Source organism: Gavia stellata, chromosome 1 (assembly GCF_030936135.1).
Source record: "Gavia stellata isolate bGavSte3 chromosome 1, bGavSte3.hap2, whole genome shotgun sequence".
Classification (NCBI taxonomy): domain Eukaryota; kingdom Metazoa; phylum Chordata; class Aves; order Gaviiformes; family Gaviidae; genus Gavia; species Gavia stellata.
Window position 1 is genome coordinate 72,161,200 of NC_082594.1, and position 15,394 is coordinate 72,176,593.

At 41.4% G+C, this 15,394-nt stretch overlaps 1 protein-coding gene across 1 annotated transcript in view; it reads left to right on the forward strand.

Moving 5' to 3' along the window:
• AFF3 (ALF transcription elongation factor 3) overlaps positions 1-9,171 on the forward strand; it is a 287,915-nt gene extending 278,744 nt beyond the window's left edge. Inside the window, exons 17-21 of the mRNA XM_059815224.1 lie at positions 745-816; positions 3,211-3,304; positions 7,296-7,345; positions 7,485-7,699; positions 9,050-9,171. Of these exons, the coding sequence (XP_059671207.1) occupies positions 745-816; positions 3,211-3,304; positions 7,296-7,345; positions 7,485-7,699; positions 9,050-9,171 (553 nt within the window). The remainder of the gene's footprint in view (positions 1-744; positions 817-3,210; positions 3,305-7,295; positions 7,346-7,484; positions 7,700-9,049) is intronic.
• The last annotated feature ends 6,223 nt before the right edge of the window (positions 9,172-15,394 follow it).

Consider the following 15,394-nt stretch of genomic DNA (forward strand, 5'->3'; position numbering starts at 1 on the left):
AAATGTTCATACCAAATCTTTGCACAGGTATCAGGATTAAAGTTTGAAAGCGAAGATAAGAAAAAACACAAGCACCTAATTATGGGGAACAGGTATTTTTCTGGAAGCGAGCCCAGAAGTGCTGTGTGTTGTCCTAACCTTGTCCATTGTTCAGATACTCAGCTGGAAGCTGAGATTTCCAGAAACTAATTTGTGATTGCATAGCACATACACTCTTGAAACAGCAGTGCTACCTCTGTGGATGTTTAATATTTATAGAATTTGAATGTAATGTCATATGAGCAAAAATAGCTCTAAGCCACATGTTCCCCCTCTGCTGTGCTCTGCTTGGAGGAGCAAATCTGGGTAGACACACTCAGAACTGGCAAGGTGAGGGCAGCACCAGCTTCAAGGCAGGCTGTCTGCCTTCAAACGCTGTGAAAACCTTTCTGCATGAACTCTGTGTAACTGGGTCTCCACAGCAGTGGAGGTTATTTTGGTAGGACAGAATCACCTCACCAGCTAGGCTCCCCTCTGGACTGTCGGATGTTCAAGGGAGTTACTGCTGTTTAAAGAGTGCAGGGAGGCACTGCTACATGGCAAAATAGCTCTGAAACACAACCAGAAAAAGCACATGTATGTCTGGTAACTTGAGCAAATATGTATAAGGGGGCAGATCAAATGACTTCGGCCAGCTTAGCTCTCTGATCAGTAACATAAAGCTGTCTCAGTTAACTCACACTGGCTTTTTTCCTTTTGCTTAAGGTATGCAGTGAGACTAAAAACCCACTCAGGCCCCAACGCCACGCCAGAAGACAAACAGCTGGCAGCACTATGGTTAGTAAATCAAAACTTCCTCAAAAGGCTGCTTTTCTGCAGTGAGACAGTTCTTGAAAATCAGATGCTGGACACAGCCAGATAGGATTATGTCGTCTATTGAAATTAAGAGAATGCTTTCTGCTCTGGGAAGGTCCAACCCTTGCATCACTATGCCGGCTCTGCATTCTCTCTCTGTAAATAAGCAATTCATACTTATTGACTGTGACAGGTCAGCTATGGTACGTCAGCGTAATTAATTTTTAAATGCCTGATGGTTTGTTGTTTTTATGAGTGATGTACTTTTGTACCAATAGCTCGGTAATTTCTTTTGTGGCTGACATTTTAGGCTCAATAACCATAAATTATATTTACATTATATGAAGGCAGATACGGTGATGGTGATAATTAAGCTTCTTGGATTACCCTCTAAATTGAGATTTCTAGATATATATGCGCGCACCTTGGATTCTATAGGATGGTTGCTGACAGCTAGTAAAATACTAAAATGTTATTAAAATCAAATTCTAATTTAATATCTATGTAGTTAATACATAAAATACCTATTACATGGTTACTGATTCTCAGTAAGTGGACATTTACAATCAGCAAGTGTGTTCTTAACATCTATTAACCATCTGTTAAAAATCTAGATTAAATGCATCTTTAGCCCCCGTAAATAAGGAGTCCTAATTAATCATTTGTATAAGAAAGAACAAAATATTCAGAGGCGCAATTTTTTTAAAATGTCCTTTCTTTGTCGCCGGTTTGCTGTGCCATCGGGAGGAGCACGGAACGCATTCATGGCAATTGCTTTAAAAACGCTTAGGTGGGAAAGCGATGAAAGAACGGTTAAAAAAAAAAATAAAGCCATATTATGAAGGCTTGCTCGGAACTGGCGGAGCGCTTCGGTGCGTGTGGAACCGCATCCAAATTCACTGAGCCGCTGCATCTGTTTCAGCAGAAAGGTCAGCACGGGGGAAAGCAGACGGTGCCTTCCCTGGGCGACGGATAGCAATCCTAACTCACCGTCTGCCAGCCAGCAGATGAGCTGACACCATTTGCATATGCGCTGTACCTGTGAAGGTGACAGAGTGAGAGTTACGGTGACTGCGAGGCCACCGCATCCCCTGGCTGCGCCCAGCGCCCGCCGGGCAGGCTGCCAGCGCGCCCGGCTCTGCTTCTCCTAGGGAGAGACTGTCCTCCAGCGGCCAAAGGCAGAAGTTCACCTTCTGCTTGCAGGACAGGAGGCAAACAGCCGAGAAGCCCTGGCCGGCATTTTTCCGAGAGCAATTTGCTCTTCCGAGGGGTTTGCTGAGGTTTGGGCAGCTCCTGGGCGCGGGACGATGGGGAGCGCGCTGCACGTCCAAACTCAGGGCACCTTCTGGTGCTTCAAGTTGGCTCCGAGACTAAATACTGCTTCGAAACATAAGGCCTCTGCTGCCAAAGGAAAAGCAAAACGCACCAGATTTTTGCTTCGAAGGCTGTTACTGAGGGGCAGTCCCACACCTGCCGATCAAAAAGCTTGCTGGGAAGAGGTGGTGGTGATTCTTGATTTGGAAAATAGTCCAGTGCACCTAAAGCCAATAGCAAAGAAAGGAGTTTGTGTGTCCTGAATGCTGATTATCAGCTATTGTGATGTATAATTCTAGTTAATAGCTATTACTCTCAATTAATTACATAGCATTAAAGATGTGCGGCACTCTGCAGACTAACAAGGAGCACGGGGTCAGACAGTTCCAGTACAGCTTTTTAGCCCACTGTTGGTTTCCTCTGGGGAACAAATCAGGCCAGTGGCCTAGGAATAGCCTCCAGGCTCCAACACAGTCTCCCTTCTCGTTTCCCACCAAGGAGCTTGGCCAGTGAAATTTAGGCAGGTCCAAGGTTTCCCTGTTTCCCAGCTGTCTCCAGCTGCTGGAAGAGACCACTGGGTGTACACAAAATACACCCAGGATGACTCTAGTTCATTATACAGGCTCCAGGCTGTTGTAACAAAGTCCCAGGATAAGATACCCCAAAAGGCTGCCTTTGCACGTACAACAAGAAATACCAAAAAAATGCATATGTAGGGTTCCAAGCCTGTAGTGACCTTTTCACGGGAGACACCTTTGGTCAAGTGTGCAGACTTCAAGTCAGGCTCAAGGCCTGGGAATCCAACCCTGCAAACCCCTCTGAATATAGTTTGTTTAGTACCTCGCTGGCAGCATTTGTCAGTGTGACCTGTCCTGGCTGTAATACCTAGCCTTACTCATGAATCCATGCCAAAGTGTGAAGTACTGTAAACAAATGGTGCTAAAAACCATAAGCAAGGTGCTGTCAGCCTTCCACTCTGTGTTAGTTGGAGAATTTAAGATAATTGATTGGGATTTCTGTTCAGGGGGCACGCTTTACCTTCTGCTCTCCCTTTTGTTCTAGTTACCGCTGCCTGGCCCTTCTGTACTGGAGGATGTTCCGACTCAAGAGAGACCATGCAGTCAAGTATTCAAAAGCGCTTATTGAGTATTTCAAGGTGCATTCTTTATGACATGTTTTTAGATCAGTGTGTTATTATAGGAAATACATCATCTTACTAAAATAGTAGCTGTGCTGGGCTTAGCTCTTCCCCTGTGAAGTCAGTAGAGTTTTGCCATAGACTCCCACGGCAACACTCTAGTCAGTTCTAGAGTTGAATCAGTTCTGTCTTCACGAGGGCCCCTTTTTGCAAAATACACACCGTGTCCCTTCGTGCAGGATGAGAAATTTATTGTACTAACAAACAGGTATTTTCAGATTATTCTTGGTCGATTGTCTAGTGCTATGCAGCTCTGTTGTGAATAGGTTTTGCAGATTTTGCTCTAAGAATCCCCTCCAGGATTACACTTTCCACTAGACTACCTGTGAGTTGAAGACTTTGATCTAGATCAGTCCTCAGCTGCTGGGCTTCCACTTAGCAGCATCGACAGGTAGGACAATGCAGTGGGACATGTTCTTACCCAAGGAACTGGCAAACAGCCCACGCTGACTTCAGAGGGAGTTGTGCAAAAGCATCAGAGGGCAACCAAACCGACACGGCACTGCTGCCTTCCACTTCCTGCTTTGCTTTGCCTGCAACTGCTTCTGTTTTCCACTCTCTGCCAGATCCAAACCTGGGTTATTTTGAACAAGACAGGAAGTCATTAAAGTATTTTAATATATTTTATTTGACAGGCAACCTTTCTCTGGAAAGTATCTCAGGAACAAAACCTTTCAGGTGGAGCTCACCCAGCAGTCAGTCCATCCAGCATTTCCTCTCCCAAGACAAAACTAGCCTTTATCTTTCTGATTAAAAAAAAAATGTACATACAAGTATATATGTACAAGCTTTACAAAGCACAAGCTTTAAGACAAACTCTTTTGGGGGACCTGAACAGCCATTTATCTTTGAACACAGGGCTCATCTGTTGGGTTTTTTTTTCTGAGGGAGGTATCTTGAAATGAAAAACCTCCATCCTTTGACATTTTGTTAATAAAGAAATTCAAAAAACAAGCACAAATGCTCATGACCAGATTCTGAACACATGAAGACAGTGAAGGAAATTGACAGATCCGTTATTGTCAAACTGAAATTGAAGTCACTGTAATTGCTTCTAAAAATTTAGCAATATATAATTCAACATGTTATGTTTCTCTAACAATGACTTCTTGATTTGAAGGGAAAGAAATATGTGCCTATTACAGCACTTTATTTTTCTTTACCAGTTCAGAGGATACTTGCATTAAGAACAGGATGGTCAGGCTCTCAACCATTTAAAATGTCTCCTACCAGCAGACAGAAACTGTTTCACAGTAAACATAAAATGGACTTATACTCTGCTATAGCCAAGATGAGCTTGATTTTTTGCAGAGCTCCTGCTGATATAACGATAGCGTAGTTTCACATTAGAAAGTATACTCACCTTTGAAAGTAAAAATGGAAAAAAAAATCCATTTGCTATAATTTTCAGTGGAAAACAAGCCAATTCTCCACTCATTTCATATTTGGTATCTGAAAGCTTTCAAAACCAAGTGATGTGAAATGCTGACTGCATTAAGAACTTCCACATATATTAGCAATCAAAGAAAGATTTTAAACCTTGTCACAGACATTTGCAGGGAAAATTAGACACACTTTTCTTTTAGAAAAGAAAAAATGATTATTTAAATCTCCTTTCAAGTATTTTATTTCCATTATAAAAAAATTAATGCAGCAGAGAATTAAAAAGAAGCCACAGATATTCAGGGGCCAGACACATTTGAGAGCATAAAGAAACCAGGAGAATGGGTAGCAGTAAGCAAAGTGGGATAAGAGATGGTCCCTTACAACATTACACTCTTTAGAATCCTTACCCCCAGCTTTCTGGTGCAGAACTGAGAGGAGGCTGGAGTAACATACCTAAAACATGAGAAAAAAGGTGTGGAAAGTTGTACAGTAAGGCAGAGGCTGGTTACATTTACAGTGGAAGTATCCTTGACTCCACTTCGATTTTTATGTCCTACCTCCAACTCTGTAAGTAAATAGCATGTACTCAGTTTCCATTATACTAGAAAGATGAAGGCCAGTAGTTCTGAGACAGATCAGAAAAGAAAAAAAAAAAAAGAAACTATTCTATAAGAAAAGCAAATGCCAAGGAGTCCCAGGTTGGTTCTATTTAGGATGGTAAATGAGAACTTTTCATTTTTTATCTTTCACACCTTAGCCCTTCCTGCCAAAAAAAAAAAGAAAACCTAGTGAAGGAAGAACCCCATGTGGGACACTCCAAAGCTGATTTTTCATACCACTTACCCAAGATGTAGAAGGCCTAGTGTCAAAATGCAGGAAGTATGCCAGGGCACACACAGCACTGATGTGATCACTGCTAAAATACAGCCAGTATTGGTGTGCGCATGAAAGATGTGGGAACACAAGAGGCAGTTCAGAGGACATGTCAAAACTGAGAAAACAAACTTTTTGAAGAGAGGCTCAGGAGATGTGTCCAGCTTACTGCAGAACAGGTTAAAAGAGGATGGGATCATTGTGTACATGGAAACAGAACTGATAATACAAGGTGACACGCAGTTTTGCTGGCACTGGACCAACAACATCCAAAAGCTGGTACTGAAGTTAAGAAAATTCAGTCTTGAAACCCTGAAACAGAATCTGTTTTCCTAACTGTGAGGCTTGCTAAATATTAGACACGCAGGAGAAGAAGGAAGATAAATAGTGTCATAGGATTTCTATATGACTAGCTAGCCTTTTTAAAAAAAGTAAAATAAATTTTAAAAGTAATTTAGCTTCTGGTAAAAGTTCCATGATTCATGGAAAAGAGAAATTGCAGATTGAGTGTACTGGGGGATTACTTCTGGCCTTGAAATCTGTGAAGCTCTGAAGCCCCTTGTTTATCATTTTTCCTTCCTAAGCCATGGGAGACCAAGAGTGTTTGTACTGCTGTTAACACTTGCAACTCCTGCAGCTTGCAACTCCTGCAGCCCTGCATTTAAACAATATCTGTAAACAGATCTTGAGCTGCAGGACTTCACTTGGTCTCTCGTGGTTGTCAAGAAGTGAGGGTTGTTCCCCAGCACACAATTATGTGGCTGTATGGTTTCAGGGGAGGGTATGAGGAGGTCACGTTCCTCTGAAGAATTAGAAACTGGCTATTGCTGAACATGAGGCTATGGATGGGATGGACCCGGAAAGTTTTGTTTCTTAGACTTCTGTTTTTTACATGCTTTTTTCTTACAGGCCCAGGATTAAATCAGTCACAGCATTTGGGAGAGTAGTAGCCTCTCCTCAAACGAGGAAATTATTTAGCCTAAGCACAGTATACCAGCGAGTCTTAATGACTGCAGGTATACAAGATCATACACACTATATGATCTAATGTCCTTTTCTGAGGGCGGATCTGGATAACCCTTCAGCTAGGAGAACCACCACTCTACAAGGGCAGTCTCTCTGGCCCTGTGAATGCTGCCATATTCAGACCAAGGGGAAGAGCCCCGAGAGAAGCAATTGTGAGAGAGATTCTTGAGCATGGTGGTTAAAACACTCACCCAAGCTGAAGGAGCCTCAGATTCACATACTGTGGTCAGCCAGGCTGAGCAGACTTGCACAGTCTCGCAGGTCCTGGGAGAATGACATTTGTCTCTGGGGGCAGAAGAGTGGGAGGAAATCCTTCTGGTTTTCTCTGTCACAAGAAATTCCATGTTAAACCTCACAAAGAGTCTTGGCATCGCTTTCTTCTGAACTCCAGGATTTCTGTGAAAAGTTTCAGTTTTAACTAACACATTTTCATAATCAGCCCCCATTCCAGGGTGTTTAGTAGACTGTGATTTGAGTCTGTGCTGCAGCACTGCTTCATTACAACACCAAACTAGGCTGAGTGGGTTTATTGCATCCTGAGACTTGAATACTTCTATCTGCACAATTTTTTCTTTACATTTCTTTACTTTTATACTGTTTAATGTTCTTCATTTCATAGTCTTATATAAATTATATGCATTGTGAATTATTTTTTCCTTTACAGAATTCATCAAAAGCTGCCCAAAACCCATCTCCTTGGGGTGCCAGTGGAAAGTAAGTTCACAGGTCACATGGAAACTTATATCAGATTGGCAGTCAGAAATTGTATTTTCTTAGCTGCAGTATGTTCTGATAGTCTCATGTTTTTAATCCCAACACCCTTTTAAGTGAGTGTATTAACATCTATTTCCAGGAGCACAGGAACTCCATCACCCATGTCCCCTAGCCCTTCTCCAGTCAGCTCTGTAGGATCCCAGGGGAGCACAGGGGCCCCTTCCCCATCTCCTATCATCAGCATCCCACAGCGCATTCATCAGATGGCCGCCAACCACGTCAGCATCACCAACAGCATCCTGCACAGCTATGACTACTGGGAGATGGCTGACAACCTGGCCAAGGAAAACAGAGGTGAGTAAGTCAAGGCACTGGACTATTCTAGAAGACTGTCACATGATTTTGATCAGGAAAATATTTTTATAGGAGTCCTGTCTGCAAAGTAGGGCTGCAGAAGTCATTTTTTCTTCAGTCCACTCCTAATCTGTTCTAAAACAGCCCAAACAGGCAATTTTGATAGCTGTCTCACTCAGAAGTATCTCATTTTTTTCTTTATTTGGCTAGTCAGGACTGGTGACAGACAGGTCAGAGACATAGCTGTGGGTATCGTTCACTGCTATCTGTGTCATTCTGGAGAGAAAGGTTTGCGGAAGGCAAGGCAGCTTCCTGCTCCCCAAAGTCGTGGAGCTGGATGGGATGCATTTATCCAGGCCACGTCAAAAAGCAGGAGCAGACTTCCTTTCTGCAGAAGGAATGAACAGCCCCTAGCCCTCCCTGCATCCAAGCAGACACAGATGGGAACGAGGTGCCTTGCTCCTTCTTCAGAGCAAACTTCTCTCAGCTGGTTTCCATGAGCGAGTGCCTCAGCATCTGACTTGATGATAAAGTATTCTTTGGTTTTCAGGCTAGTTTATGTATTTAAGGCAGGGGCAGGATTCAAATTAAAATCAAGACATCTAAGGGTAGGAGTGTATATATGAGTTGCGGGGCTAATCTTCCATCAGAGTTGATGGAGCTTTGTTCAATACAAACAGCAGAGTTCAGAGAGCTGTTCAGTTGACCCTGAAGGGGACACAGGAATACAATTCAGTTGCCTAACCATAGCTGCCAATGCCATTTGAGGTATCCTTACCTACACTGCCACCCCAGAAGTCTCCTGTACGTCCTGTGTTAGATCTGTCAGTCCAGGCTGTATGTATCAACTGCCTGAGGGCATCTCAAATGGGCACTACATGCCTCTACTTAGAATTGTAGGATTTAGTCCTTAGTGGCTAGTTAGCCAAATTACTCTTTATGCTCTGATGACCATGTTGTACAGGCCTCTATTTGCCTGTCATGGTAGCTTAGATGTCTAGCATATGTATAGATAGATGCTTGCGTGTAAACTTTTTTATTTCGTTGTCTTTAATCTCAGAATAAATCTTGCCCAGCATCTGTTTGCTTTGTCAAGACTCAATGGAAATTAATGAAAAGCAAAGCCAAAGAACTGACTGTTTTGTTCTTTAAAAAGAAAGAAAATTGTTGTGCATCAGTCTGTAACATCATGAACCACAGGGCTTTAAAATTAATCTCACCGGCACTAAACTTTCATTCCCATGAAATGTTCAGCTTGACTCAATTTGCAAGAGAATAAAATCTATTAAAGGGTGGCAAGTAGCAAATACAGCTTCACTCTTCTGATGCTGAATCTTTTTTTCCCTGTAGATTTTTTTAATGACTTGGATGCATTGATGGGACCTATCACCTTGCACAGCAGTATGGAGCATTTAGTTCAGTACACTCAACAAGGACTTCACTGGGTGCGGAATAGCGCTCACTTGTCATAATGACTGTGTGCCATTCACATGGACAGTATACCTTTCATGGATAATTCAGTTATTCTGGACACTGTGCTACAGAAATAGTCAACCACAGCATTGATCCAAACAAAGGTGAATATTTCTTCAATATTGAGCAAAATTTTTCTGAGTGTAGACATGTATGTGTGCATATGTACAATATACAATGATGTCTCTTCAGAATGAATTGTTCTGTACCACTCTCCAAACTTTTTCATACGCTAGAAATACTGGAAAGAACTGATCTTAATGCAGAAAACATACCCTTTCTATTCTTGTGCTGAAAAACTCAGAACCCAAAATATCATGGGTTGATTGAACCAAGTGCAATAAGCACAGATCCCTATTCAGGAAAGCTCTCAATAGATTGCTAACTTTAAGCTTGTACTGAAATCCTGTTGACTTCAGCAGAGCTTAAGCACATACACAAGGGCTTTTCTGAACTGGAATGAATGAGGGCAAATCATAGACATGGAGAACTTTTACTGCGAGCATGGACATGTCACAGAAGTTTCAATATTAATGTGCCATCTCCCTGTTACTTCCCCACTGGGGCACACAGAGGAGTTGTGTGGTCCACATTAAGATGGAGAAAGATGGCATTCCTTCATGTGCAATAAGTTTCAACAAATTGCATGCATTTCTTTATCTCCTGTCTTTTTAAATAACTTTACCTCTTGTTCAGCTCCTCACCAACAGTATAACCTGCAGTATCAAGCAAAAAGCCTGAAAACAGATACGCTGATAGCAAGAACTTAAAAGAGATGGTGGAAAATTGCATTCTGTTACTGACAGTAAACTGATAAATGAAAAAAATATGGCAAACTGCAATCCACTTAGAAAAGAAAATGTGTTAGTTTCAGCTGCATACATACAGAGAGACAGAGAGATATCTATACCAGTTGTTGGTTTTGCATGGGAAGGCTTCATCCCACAGATTTTGACTTTCCTATCTTTTTCATCTAGCAAAAGCTTGCAGCATTTTCTTTTAGGCTGTGTAGGGGCATTACATGCAATTTCCTTTATCTGGGAAGCTGAGTTTGCTGTTCATCAGGCTAAGAACTGTTTCCTATCATAATCCTCTCACTCTTCATGCATAATCCTCTCACTCTTCATGCATAATCCTCAACTAGGCTTTAATGTTTCTTGATTTATGGGATGTTTTCAGTTCCTGTTGACAGGCTGTGTTTTTTGTGCCAGAAGAATTAATCCCACAATAACTGGAGTTTAATTTGGGTCAGCTGAGGTCAAGGCCAGTTCATATCAACTGTGCTTGCATTCAGTGCATTTTTGTTCATTTTCAGTGTTTTTTACACATTTAGTTTTCTTTTTTTCTATTGGAAATACAATTTTTTTGCAATCAGATTTGCAGCCCTTACTCAAGTCAGCAGTTCCGGTGACTTCAATGGACTATTTTTGCCTGAGTCACTGACTGGACCCTTTGATTGCTGTTTTCTAATCTAATTTCTATGTTAAGGAAATGTGAGTACAAAAGGCTTTTTCAATAGAAGATACAAGTAGAAGTAGCCACTGATATTGATGGTTGATTGATTGGTCCTTGCTGCCTTTTTTTTTCCTCCCCCATTTTTGAAGAGCTGCATTTTGAAAAAAACCATACCAAACAATGCGGCACATTTTCTCAGCAAAACATCTTTGGTAACACAGGCTGTATTTACCCTGTGGTAAAGAGCAGGCTTGAGAGCACACTGAGCTCCACGTACCTGCATGTTTTTGTCAAGGCTGTTTACCATAACTCCAGCTATTGCTCAGACTCAGAGCATTCACCCTGTTCTATGGAGCAGCTCAGCAGCGTAGCTACCGAGGCACTGCTCAGCCCCAAGCCATCCTGGGCTGATATTTGTGTGCCCACTGGTGCTCAGATACTTCCCACCAAGAGAAGTCCTAAGCTCAGGCTGCGGGCACCTCTTACTCTTAGCACAGACTTGAGTGTTATAGTGAGCTGGCTTTAAGAGTGAACACGGACCTGCCTTTAAATGACAAAATACACATCCTCTGAGTCCTCCCGTCACTCTTAACTCTGGCTGTTGCCCACCCCAGAAGGAACACAATTTGCTTGGTCACAAGTACGGTGGAGAACTTGATCGGTGCCTTTCTGTTTACTACTTGCTTGATCTTCGACTGTGGAAATCTGTTGTGATTTACTAGACTAGTAGCAATGGATTCTGTCAGCTGCTTCAATACCATATGAAGGTACTGTGGGATTTCTCCTCAGATCAGGAAAGTGAAATTCCAGTTAGATAAGCTTCTGTTTTCTTTGATGGTGCCTATGATGTTTATCTTCAGATAAGTTTGGGGGTTTGGGAGCCCTTACTGCTATTTAACGTTGAGAAATTTTAGAAGTGACATATATTACTTGCCTTAAATGAAGTTTAGTTTTATTGCACATGTGGTGTTTGAGTTTCAAGTATGGAACTTTGAAGCATGTTTATTTTACTAAGATCGGGATATTTTTCTTAATCACAATGAACTCTTTGTATGGATGTAATATGTCAAGAAACTTCAAAGAAATGCAAGAATTAATGCTGTCCTGTTGTAACATTTCCAGGTACTAAGGAACTCTTGTAGATGATTGTCCTTTCTTGTACATTGTTCTTATATTGAATTATTCCAGCTAAAATACCCATTACTTCCACAGAAAAACACACTGTTTTTTAGTTTTTGTGCTGGCATCATCTGTGCTGTCTGATGAGCACACTGAGCCTTAACTTCTGGTGGTGTAACAGGATGAAATAGCAGCCATTTAAACCAACGAGACATATAAATGGATTATAGGTTTTGGCCTTCTCTCCATAGGGTTTCTTTCAGCTATACCATTTTGGTGAGGTTATTTAGAATACTCCTCTGTGCAGACTATTTGCTGTATATGGTTGCTGCTCTTTAGATGACTGACCGTGGCATGGTGACAACAAATACTTCACTTCATCTTCTTAGGGCCTGGTCTGGAAAAGTGCATGTGGCTTTTAGGTCTGGTCCAATTAAGCATATGTTCCACGTTAAGAACCTGAATAGTATTAGACACTTCAACATGAGTCAAAGGTGCTCTGTGTTTTCGGGGTGGGGTGGGGGGACCAGCAGAGACCGTCCTTCTTTGGGGTTCCATAAAAGATGTTTACTTGTTGTAATCTGTTGTAAAAGTCCAGGAACATGCAGGCTTCTTTACGCCATAGCACTGTTTAGATTCATTTCATGAAAGTAAGAAGTCATTCTGTACAAATCCAGAAGGATTATGCCTGGAGGGAGAAGTTTGCTTACAAACAGAGGCTTCTGAATCAGTCAGGGTTGGTAAAGCAAAGGGAATGCATTCAAAGGAACCATGTATTGCAGGTGGATGCAACAAACGCAGAGCAGCCTATAGGATCCTCACAGACAGCAAGATCATACAGACCCCTTGGCCTTAATGCTTTATAGTATTCCATGGTGGCATGAATGACAGGTAAAAACGAAGCATATACAGAGGTTCAAGTGTGGCCAAAAACCAAGCATAGTCCTCCCTGTCGCATGGCAGGATACCCCAACCCCTTGTTTGCCTATTTCTTTTATCCAAATATCACAGGCTCCAAAGGAAGAGATTATAGTGAACAGAGGACCTTAGGTAAAGGAGGTTAAGAAGATCAAGCCCGAAGTGTAGATAGAAACACATATGTATATACTGTAAATCTAAATAGTAATAAAAATCACTCAGCATGAAGGATATTACTAGTGCCTACCATTGATCATCAAGTACTCATCACTGAGCAGCCATATCACCTCAGAAGTGCAGTAACTGTTATCAAAATAATTTGTGCAGCTAATTAATTTATAAGAAATGCACCTTTGGGATTGTGCCATAGTATCTCTTTTGTAATACAAATGTTCAACCATTTTTCATGGCTACTGATTCAAATCTACATCACTGAAATGTCAGGATACCTTTTTTCCCCTAGATGAGGACATATACTTAGACCTGGCTAATCTGTGCTTAGTTTATCTACCCAAGAGACTTTAGTAGTCACCAGCCTTAACGCATGTACGGTATATACTATTCACTGACTTAGTTGTAGGTTTTAATCCAAATGAAATTGGAATTTGTGAAATGACTTGGATTAATGGCATCTGCCTCAGATATCCTGCAGATGTGGCATTAAATGATTCATGATTTTAAGCAGGAAAGGTTGAATTTTATGTAAATAACAGTGGATGAATTCTTGATGTTTTTACAAGAAGATTTTTTTGGAATTAAAAGATTGTCAAAGCAATAGGTATTTTAACTCTCCTAAATTTTCTGGAGGGTCATGGGTTCATGGTCAAAGCTATATTAAGAACATCTCCTTCTGCAATATGCCTTGCCTTTACATAATCCACTTAATACTTAATATATCAGAAATAAATGTTTCTTTTTCACAGTGATAACAACGTTTCCCTCCCCCATTCAGGGAGAATCCTCAAACTAAAGAATAAAATCTCCTGGCACAATAGAAATACAAACAATGCCTGAAGAATATGGACTTGTTAAGATAACAATAGAAGTTGGGCTGGTGCAGACCTAACATGCCTCTCATTCTGTTATCTTTTTTTTAGCATTTACATCACATATTTGAACTCATTGTGTTTGAAACTAGAGAATTAGTTTGATTTTCCTGTCTTAAAAAGGCCTGGTAGCTCTGATCACTATCATAATTGTTACGTTAGCTTATGTGCTGTGCACCGAGGGCTGGGAAGGCATGTAACCATAGATAAATTTGTCAGAATGCATTCAGAAAAGGATTTGGATGATCTTGTGTCTAGTCTGTCTCGAAAACTGGAGAACAATGTCTCTCCCCCAATAATGTTAGCATGACAATTTGGCTACTTTAATGTCTCTCATAAAGCTGCCATTTGCCCTCAATAAGGCCATACTGGTTGTCATGCTGTAAATTGTTCTTGAGGTTAATTAACAAATTCGGAAAGTCACTTTAGGCACTGTTTGTGCTTACCTCACTAAAGCAACATAGAGAAAAAACACTGAGATTTGCAGCATCCAAGGCTCTATCGTTCTTTTGTTCTATGGTTTCAGCTCTTATCGTTCTATGGTTTTCCTCAGTGAGACGGGCGAGACTTAGCTGGGGTTATTTCTTCAATTAATTCCTCTGCTTCCGCTTGCTGTCTGGCTCTATTGCTCTTGGTAGTCCACAAGTATGCCTGCACTTTCAGGAGTGTTTTCTACTTTGGCAGCCCAAGCTACCTTTCAAACAGGGTGCTGGACCACAGAGCAAGTAACCCACAGGTTGCATAAGGGGCACTGCTTTTCCCCACAAAACCAGCAGCAAATACAGCAAGGGTCCCTCTCTTTTCCAATCTGTGTAGCTTGAATCTCACATGCTGTAGCTTGAATCCCAGCCTCAACCCTGCTACCCTTGAAGGACTGCAGAGTGTCCAAGGAAAACAAGAGAATGACAAAAAAATGGGGATTTCCTCTGTCCCAAGGCACATATTCCTTTTTGGGAGTGAATATAGAGAACAGCATGGATCACAAGGCACTCGGGTCTCATGTTTCTCGTATGTACTAACACAGGGATACTTAACACTTATCTGCCTCATAGGGCTTTATGAGAATTAATTAGTGTTTGCAAATCACTTTGTATCCTCAGAAGGAAAGTGCTGTAGAAGAGCTAAGGAAAAAACTGCTAAGTACACTGGATGAATTTCAGCCCTGAGTCCAGAGTTACAAGACCCTCAAAATCCTTAAATACCATGTAAGCTCTCAATGTAAGCGCCCAAGTATATAAAACTCATGCTTAGCGCTGAGGGGAGTCACAGCCTAGGTGAAATTGCCATTCCCAGAGTATCTATAACTTTGATCCTGGTGGAGAGCAAGAATCACAACAGGACATAATGGGACAAACAGCGTAGGTTAACCAAATGCTATGTAGCCATCCGAAGAATTTCAAATCTTTTTATGTCTTTGAGCCACTTTGTATTTCTGTGAAAGAAATTTGCCTCCCCAGTTGTACCAAGTGTGTTTCACATAACAGCCTCAGAAGTATTCAAGTAACTTGCTATTCCAAATCCAGTTTCAAATAACTTCAAATCAATGGAAATTTTATTTTAGAATGGTGCATTGCAGAGAGGACTAGTCACTTAACGAAACATTAAAAAAAAGTCTCTCTCATAACAAAATATGTGTCTGTTTGTGATGCACATCATTACCAGTAACTGAACTGGGAAGTCAGAG